This window comes from Leishmania braziliensis, contig 87, assembly GCF_000002845.2.
Source record: "Leishmania braziliensis MHOM/BR/75/M2904 WGS CADA00000000 data, contig 87, whole genome shotgun sequence".
NCBI classification, from domain to species: Eukaryota; Euglenozoa; class Kinetoplastea; order Trypanosomatida; family Trypanosomatidae; genus Leishmania; species Leishmania braziliensis.
The window spans coordinates 1,145-10,189 of record NW_004057953.1 but is presented as its reverse complement, the minus strand read 5'-3'; the positions used below and the strand labels follow the sequence as shown (position 1 = coordinate 10,189).

At 62.8% G+C, this 9,045-nt stretch overlaps 1 protein-coding gene across 1 annotated transcript; it reads left to right on the top strand.

Annotated features, from left to right (window-relative positions):
- Positions 1 to 259: 259 nt before the first annotated feature.
- On the top strand, positions 260 to 8,650 carry LbrM_06_1290 (hypothetical protein, PPG; the record flags this gene model as incomplete). The annotated part of the gene is made up of 1 exon (XM_001562011.2): positions 260 to 8,650. The coding sequence occupies one exon, from the start codon at positions 260 to 262 to the stop codon at positions 8,648 to 8,650; it is 8,391 nt and encodes a 2,796-aa protein (XP_001562061.2).
- Positions 8,651 to 9,045: the final 395 nt, after the last annotated feature.

Below are 9,045 nucleotides of genomic sequence, written 5' to 3'. Positions count from 1 at the left end.
TGTGTCGGGTGCCTGTGCGGTATTCATTGGGCGCGTGCCGTATTGATTCCTTCCCGCTCTCCTTTCGTTTCTCCTCGGCGGAAGCGCAAACCGTTGTGACGCCAACTTAGCACCCTTAGCAAGCGTCTCGCTCCCCCTCGTCTCGTTCTCTTAGAGCGGGTCCCCACCGCTCGTTGTAGTTTTCTTCGCCTGCAGTGCTCAGGGCAGAAGCTGCCGCGAGCTTCTCGGAGCGCCGCTATGAAAGGCGACCCCCGTCATCATGGACAGTTGCCCCCGAAATGAGAAGAGCAGCGTCGGGCGTGGTGACGGCGCTGCCGTCGCTGGTTCTCGTCCGGCTCAACTAATGCGCCTGCCAGCTGCCCCTCTTATGGGTGTAAACAACAACAGCCTCGATAGCCAAAACAGCTCCTCAGGTTCAAATAGGACCAACAGCAGCGCCAGCCGCAACGGCGTCAGTGTCGTTGTCGTGCATGCCTGTCCTGAAGTTACCGGTGCTGCTGTCCCCGCGGTAGCTGGGAAGGCACTTCACATGAAGTGGGGCAGCGGCAGCGGTAGTCACATCGACTGCTTCCCCGTCCTGACAGAGCCCGCACGTTGCAGCGCCAACGTCGTCACCGTGGCAGATGAAGATGCCGTAGCGGTGAACTCTTCTTCTGGACAACGCGGCGGCACCACGGCCATCTCGTTCTTGACGTCGTCCTCAACAGTGCCACGCAGCCGCAGCCCGGGGCCCCCTAGCGAGGACCCGAAAGACAACACCAAGGCGCCCGTCGTGCCCGCTGCACCTGTTGTCACTGTAGCTGAGGCGTCGTCGCTGCCGATGCGTGGCACCCTCTCAGTCGTGTGCTCGTCGTCCAAAGCGCATTTGGCCTTTACGCGCAGGAAAGGTTCCAGCTCGCTGCTTTCAGCCTCGCGCGTAGGGGCGCCCACGGCATGGACCATTAGAGACGGCCCCAGCGGGCAGCAGACGTCCATCATCGCGAAGGACAGTGCTGCTGCGTTGCAACCACACATATCGTATCATCAGTGGCACGTTAGCAGCGACGGCAGCGACGACGGCACCTCATCGGATGTGGCGGTGTTAGAGGGACGCGTGGGTGGCACCGTGAACCCGCGTCTGCAGAACACCAGCAGCAGAGCTGGGCTGAGCGCCAGCGGCGATGGCAGGACGCAATGCCACGCATCTCCGACGCTCAAGGCACTGGACATCCTTGACGTTGGCGATTGTGAAGACGAAGAGGATGGGGTGCGTGAGGGGGCCATCTTCGTTGGCGGATCAAGTCTGTTCGAACTAAGCCCACGGCGTCTCTCTGGTCACAGCAGCGACAGCAACACCAGGGGCAATGCGGGAGCTCCTCGAGGTAGAATTCCGCATTCGCAAAGCCAACTGAGCCTTAGCTGTGCGTTGCTTCCGCAGACCGCACCCCTGCAGTCGGCTTTGTCTACGACGCCGAAGGGGCCTATTACATCATCCAGCGCTGCGGGCCAGCGAGGGCTACTGACGCTGTTCGCTGGCCGGCGGTCTGTGCCATCGCGAGCGACAGAGGCGCCTGCTGACCACAACGGCGACAATGAGGAATCGGCGGCGGCAACAGCGTGTACCGGTTTGCGGCTGAGTGAAGATACCAGAATGAGGATCATGTCGTCCTTTCCGGCCGCTTTCCCTGCCGAGCTCGGTGGCGTCATGGGTACGAAGCACTTAAGTGGTCGGCTGCACGCGCAGTCCGGCGCACCGACGTCGAACCCGCAACTCGGGGAGACGGAGCGAGAACTGCAGCAGCACGATGGCACCTCAGCGCCCACAACTTTCTCTCCACGCACAGCAACAGTTTCTTCTAGGACGGCTCGTGCTTCGTCGCCTGATGGTGTCAGTGCGGTGATCAGTGTCAAGAGCGCAGCAGCTGTCGAGACGAAACTTGCTGCCTCGAAGTACACGACACAGCACCGCGCCATTTTAGTCCCGCCTGCGCCAGCAGCTCCAGACAGCTGCATCAACCCACATCTCTCCGCGTCTTCTTTTCACAGCGCCTCCCTCGAGTCTGAGGCAGGCCGGCTCCTTTGTTCCTCGGAGCCGATGACCGGGCCGACGGCGTCCGCGGCGAGCATGACGCAGCTGCCGAGCCGCAGCGCCACCGCCCTTCCACACGCTCTAGTGCCCGCAGCGCTGCAGACCCCATTAGCGTACCAGTGCAGCCCTCACTTGCCCACGAAGACGGCCTTCTCCATCTCTTCTGCTTCTCTGGCGTCACCACTCTTGCTAGGGAGAGAGGCTGCTGTCAACACCCCCACTGCCGGCGCATCGCCGCCGCTCTCGCGGCCTCCGCGATCTCCGTGCCACCTCGCTGACACGGCGGCGTCATCTGCCCCGGCTGTAAGCGATATAGCCCTAGTCCAGTTGCCGGCACTGGCGGATACTGCTTCATCTTCGCCTGTTTCTTCTTCGTCCGGGGGCGGTAACAGGGCCCTGCTTATTGCTGCCGGACGCCGGCGTCCGCTGGACGCGTTGGCGCTACCAATCAAGTCATCGTCATTGCCGTTGAGGGTCACGCCGGGCGACTGGAGGTCAGTGTTGTCGGCTGGCACGTCGCGCAGCCGGGCTGGCCCCGTGGGGACGCATAGGACGTCTTTATCTTCTTCCGCACCAACAGAGGCATCGGATGTCCATATCACTACCCGGCTGAGACAGCGGCCGTGCGGTGTCAACGGAGATGTTGTGTCGACACCGGGCGTGCTCCAACGAGCGCGCGTGTTTCCGTCTGTGCCACCACCGTCCTTGACAGCTGCGCTGCAGCTCTCCATGGGCAGCACCAGCGGTATCAGCTGCCTCGCATCGTACGGCTCACGCCCGACGACGGCGAACACGCACGAGTTTCACAGCTGTGCTGATGGATTGTTGGGCGATGCGGGTGGCACCATTCCCGCTCACCACTTCATGTCGGCCTCGCCGCTTACCTTCGGCGCATCCACTACCCCGAAGCACCTCCTCCACGCTTCTACGAGCGAAGCAGCAGTAACAGCAACGACAGCGGAGTCAGTCGGTTCATCTGCGGATGTGTTCCGTGGCGCCGTCGCAGAGGTGGTGGTGGCAAACCACCGTCAAGACGAGTCGTCCGCACACCATAACCTCACTGCCTCCACGGAAACCAGGCGAGCAGCACGAAATCCTGCACAGATCTGGGACACAGTGAGCTCACCGTCGAGCGGACAAGGCAATAGTACCGGCGGCAGCAGCGGCAATAGGGACCAGAGCTCTGGCACGGGGCGATCGTCCTCTGGCCCAACGACACCAGCGCACGTTGTCGCGACGGACAGCATGGAGTACCTCGACGTGATTAGCGTAATGAAGCCGCCTGCGTGCCAGCCCATCGCGTACCTCTCGGCCGAGGAAAAGAGAGCGCTGCGCCGCCACTATTACAATTGCTTGGAGCAGCCGCAGCAGGTTGGCCGGCAGACATCCTCGCACACGGCACAGAGTTGCAGCGGCAGCGATGCAGGACGGCCGCAACTCACCTCTCTCGCCCTCATGACCGTCTCTGCAAAGGATGTTCTGTTGAGCACGCCGACTTCCGCCTATTTGTGTAGCAACAGCGCATCGGCAACGTCATCGCAGCGGGGCGTCATGTATCGCGGAGAGAACTCCGTCAAGCCTCGCCGCACGTCGAGGATGTCCTCTCGGACGGCTGTCGCTCGGCTTGTAGCGGGGTTGCGCCGTACTGTGAAGAGTGGCATATCTTCGATGGTGAGGTCATCCAGGAGGGCGGATATCAGCACAGACAGCGGCGCAACCGACATCATGATGGGTGCCGCGCTCCGCGGCGAAGCTACCAAGACGATTCTGTGTAGCGATAACTCGACCTCCACCAACTCCCCATTGCTAACGCGGGGCGGGACGCGGGAGGGGGCACCTACGTGGTCCTTCTCTCTGGTGAACCAGCGCAGCTTTGGTGGCCCGCAAACAACGGCTCACATGGTTCCCCCTGAACCCAATGCGGGTGCTGTTGTGGCGGCGATGGCTTTACCGCTGCAACTCTCGTACTCACCGTCGTCACTCTCGCAGTCCTCCACTGTGCTGGTGCCGGTGCCCATACCGACGGTCGTGAGCAGCACGGTCTGCGGTGGCAGTGACGCCGGTGCTGATGTGGCGCTGGATGGGTCCGCAGCTGTGAGGGATAACGCGTGCCCACTTGGGGCGCCTCCGATTTCTGCGGAACGCCAGCGGCAGAGACAGCGTGCGGCGCCCACGCTCGGCAACAGTGGACTCCGGGCGGAGGCCGTGGTGTGGTCCGAGGGGGAATGGGTCGTCATCGCCGACAAGGAGGCATCTACAGCAAGCTGCAGCTGCAAGATTGAGGGGGTCACAAGCGCAGCCGCCAAGGCTTTGGTCTCCACCGCCGAGGTCGCGTTACCGCTGTCGGTGGAGCACGAGGTCCACAATGCTCAATCGTCGTCGCGACTGCCCATCGCCCCATCAGTCCCAAGCTACGCCGGGTCCAGCAGTCAGACACTCTTCAGGAGCTGCGAGGCCGTTGCACTGCCCAGCGTAGTTCCTCTGCATGTCAGCTGCATCGCCAAATCGCACGGCAGCAGCCGCAGCCGCGGAAGCTCACGTAATTCATCTAGAGGCGGGCCACTGCTCGCCGCCTTGGCCACCGCGCGGAGCTTGGCGAAGCGCCGAAATTTACTCAAGGGGAGCCGCTGCTCTCTCCTGCGTGACGCAGGTAGTCGAGCATCACCTGCCAATCGCGCTGATGACACACCCAACACCACGAGGGCCCCCACGCGTGTGGGTTTCTTGCCATTGCCATCGTCCGCCTCGTTAGCTGCCAAAGTAGGAATAGCAGCAGCGCCGAGTGAGGTGCGTGGCGCTGACGATAACGATGCCAACAGCAGCTGTAGCAATCCATTACATCTTCCGCCGTTGAACGCAACAACGGCCAGCAGCAGCCACAGCAACCACAGTGGCGCTGCTGCCGCCGCTTCTAACACGCAGCAGCAGCAGCGTAAGAGCTCGAGTGGAAGCCTACCGACACTGCGATCAACTTTCGTATGCGGCGTGCCAGACGAGAGAATGCGCCAGGCGTGTGCCCTGCAGTGCGGACACCAAAAATTGTGCAGCAGCGGAGACCCCGGCACTGCGACGAACAGCGTGGATGCTTCACGGTCATCATCATCGCAGACGTCGTCTCGTCACCCCCAAACGGGCGGAGGCAGGTTCTACACATCTGCCACAGGGAAAGCGACAGAGGTGAGGGCGGTGGAGCCACTCTATGCTGGACAAGGCCGGGAGGTGTACGACGTCTTCCAGAGCGGTGTGGGCGTCGTTGTGGCGAACGATGCGACGGCTGCACCGCTGCCGTTGCTAGCCCGCTCGCTCGCGTTCGCGGCGCCACTGCCGGGAGTTGGGAGATACGACACTTCTGGCAGCGGTTCAACGACGCCGCGGAGCACCATTGCCCATGCGGCCTCAGCGACGCCATTCTTTCATTCTGTGTTAGGCGACGATGATGGTGGGCGACAAACAGCTGAGGCGGCCTCCAGCATCTTCAGGGATGTGGAGAGAGCAGTTTGGCGCTGCCACAACAGCGCGAGCGTCGGCAGCGACGACCCGCGCACCCCCCGACACAAATGGGTCTCTCACGCCACAGCTGCCTCTGGCTCGTCGACATCGACGCCGGATTGGCAGCTCCGTCGTCGCTCTTTCGCCTCCGGCCCCTTGCTGTCTCACACGTCCGCGGCGAATATGATCGATCTTTCCGCACCGCTCACCACAGCGCCAGTGGCGTCGTCCAGTGCCTCGGCGATATCGGCGTCTGGTTTCAGCTCTGCTGCTACCGCCTTGGTGACGTGCTCTACGCCTCCGCGAGTCCGGTATGCCCCACCATTCCCCAGCAGCGTCGCCGTGGCACCCCAGGGAGCGCTGAACTCCGTCAGCACCCTGGCTGCCGCGGCGGAGGGGAACATCTTCCAGGTTACACCGCTGAGTAGGCGCTCCTTCGTGAGCGTCCTCTCCGGCAGCACTCCATCACCGCCCGACGCAGCAGACGACAAGGACAAGATATCGTCCGCTCTGCCAGTCCCCGACGTGCTCACCTGCCCTACTTGCACGAAGACGGTTTCCATGTTCCGACCGGGTAGCAGTCAGGTCAGTCGATGGGCCTCAAAGCTGCGCGTCATGGACTCGAGTGTCACCTCCCTCTCGATGACGACAACAACAACTGAGTCGGCGCCATCGCCGTCACTGCGCACGGCCCAGCGCTCCGGCAACTTCAGTGACGTTGCTGCCGAGGACTCATCCTCGCTCTCACCTGTGCCTAAGTACGCATCTACAGCAACTAGTACAGCGGGCAGCGCACGGTCACTTGCGCTGGCATCACGGCTATTGAGAAGTTCGCTTCAGCTCAACAGGCCAGCGGCTGACCGCGACGATCCCTTAAGTGGCATTGCCAGCCGTCAGCAGCTCAACGTTGGCAATCACGACCAACCGCCGCACCACTCCTTCCACTTCGCTGCCGTCGCTCTGCCACAGGCACCGCAGCTGCGGAATCTACTCAGGCCAGCTGCGGCAAGGCAGCCACCGTTTACATCTGTGTTGGCGACCCCTAGCGCCATCACCGCCTCGCTGTACATTGGGAACTTGGCAGGTGTGAGCGGCGACGACGGCAGCTTCGAGAATGGCGCCGTCCACGACCCTGCCATGGTAGCTGCGAAGCGGGGCACAGCATGTGGCGCCTTCTTGAACAGCTCTGCTGCACTGCCCAGTTTGAAGAGTTTGCACACAGGCAGCAACGGCAGCGGCAGTCCCGAATTGGATCATCCACCTCCTGAGCACACCGGCAACTTCGGAGGTGGAAAGCTCGATGTCTCTGCGACGCCGTCTCCCGTGATGGAGCTCTCCCTTTCGATCTTATCGTCATCATCCTCCACAGACTCCACCGAGCCGGAGCGCCGAAGCAGCAGGAGTAGTGGCGGAAATATTGGCGTTAGCGAGGGTGCGGCGAGTCGGGCATCCATAGCGACAACGACCGGCTCATCAATCAGTGCTGTCGATAGCGGGGATGATGATGGTGCTACGAGCGCAAACTCCGCTACCCCTCTACCAGCGGCTATGGTGGCACCTGGTGCGAACTACTCGCCGCCACCGCTCTCGTGTGATGCGGCGCCGGCGCTGTTTCATCTTTCGAGTCTGTTTCTCTTTCACCAGCTCAATGGGAGCCTTACTAGCGGCGGCATCCCAGCGCTCATGCTGGACGACAGCGAGCCGAGATCGCCGCTGAAGCCACCGCCACGACCACGGAGTGAGACAGGGGTTCCGTGGCCCACCGGCCTCTGCGCCGCAACTGGGCGCGGCACCCCCGTGTCGCAACAACAACAGAAGCAAAGGCCCAGTGCTCTGCCGATCCCGGCTCCGCCTGACCCACTAGTGCGGACCTCAGGGGCCTTGTCCCCCGCCGGTGCGACCGCATTCATTCCTTCCCCACTCCCAACAACGACACTCCGATGTGGCGTACATTCGATTGTGGGAAGAACAGTGCCAGGCGGAGCGTACTCCGTGCCGCGCGGCGGGAACGGCGGCGCTGCTGGCACTGGCGCGAGCAGCTCGAAGACGACGAGTCACGACGGTTCAGATATTTCCTCTACAGCGGAGGTTGGGATGTCGCCGTCCGGGGCAGCTTGGGTCTCAGGGAGCGTTCTGCTGTCCCACCACGCGCCCTCTCTCAGTCCTTGCCCATCTCAGTCACCGCAACTGCTCGGTGCCAAGTGCGACCTGGGGACAGCTTTACTGTCGTGTGCCGCCTCTGGTAGTGACGCTGGCGGCGCGAGCGGCAGTCTTGTGGGCAGCCCCAGCGTGCGTAGGTCATCTGAGTTCCCCAGTGGCACGCTTGGGTCGCTTCTCTATATTCCCCCTGAGCTGCGCTGCGGGCCGCAGTGGCGCCATCTAAAGCAGCACTTGGGAGGCCCCAACAGCGCCTCCCCGCTCTCCTCACCGGCGACCACGCCACGCCACAGCGACCGCAGGTCCTCGCATAAACCAATGGCGCCGTCCTTCTCTCCATTGCCGGCGGTCCTCGCTGCCGTACAAGGAGTAGACACCGATGCAAAGCCGACGACACACACCTCCTCGCTGCGGCCGTCCGGTGAGCGTCCTCTCTCGCCAACGGCGGCGGTGGCGGCAGGGTGGCGGTGCGCCGGTGATGGTGTAATAACAGACTCGACTGAGGAGCAGCGCTTCTCGCGACTGCTTCAGGTGAATAGCGACTACAAGACGCTTGTTTCTCATAGGATGAACACGCAGCCTCTCAACAATGACGTGAACGAGTTCTCTATCGTTTCTACTGTGAGCAACGCGACCGTGACGACGGCGCTTCCAGAGTGGCCAAGCAAGAACAACACCGGCAACTCTGCGATGACGCCCCGGAACTCGAGCGCACACGAGAGCAGCGCGCGGCCAACCACTACAGTTGCAGCCGGGGCCGCGGTGGGCGCGCGCCTGTCGTATACACGCAGGCCCAATGCGTTACACGGCAGCCAGTGGGATGGGGCGAACAGGAATACTGTTGCCGCGACGGCGACTGCGCATGTCAGTTTACCACCGCGGGTGCTGCCACCCCCCCCCCCCCCCCCCCACACGAGCGACATTCAGCGGAGGTGAATGAGCCGGTAGACGATGGGCGGCTGCTCGGCGCTCCCGCTATAGTGATACAGAGAAGCACCGGGATCGATGAAGGCAGCAGCCACGCCGGCAGCAGTGGCGGAGGCGTCGACAATGACGACGACGGCGGCACGGAGACTGCCGACCACGTATCCGGTGTCTAGTGGCACGCTGTTCCTGTCACTGGCGCCCACCGAGCTGGCAGCCACTACACCGAAGACGATGCGTGGGAGCGCTGCTTGTCCGTCATTATGTCCCGCTGTAGCTCTACCGGCGGCTCCGAGAGTGATCGCTAGACGCTACGTGAGAAGGCGACCAGTGAAGCCGATGCGACAGCGCCTCGACGGGTGGTTGGCGGCGCTGCCATGCGTCTCGGGAGACGGATGCGCCGCAGC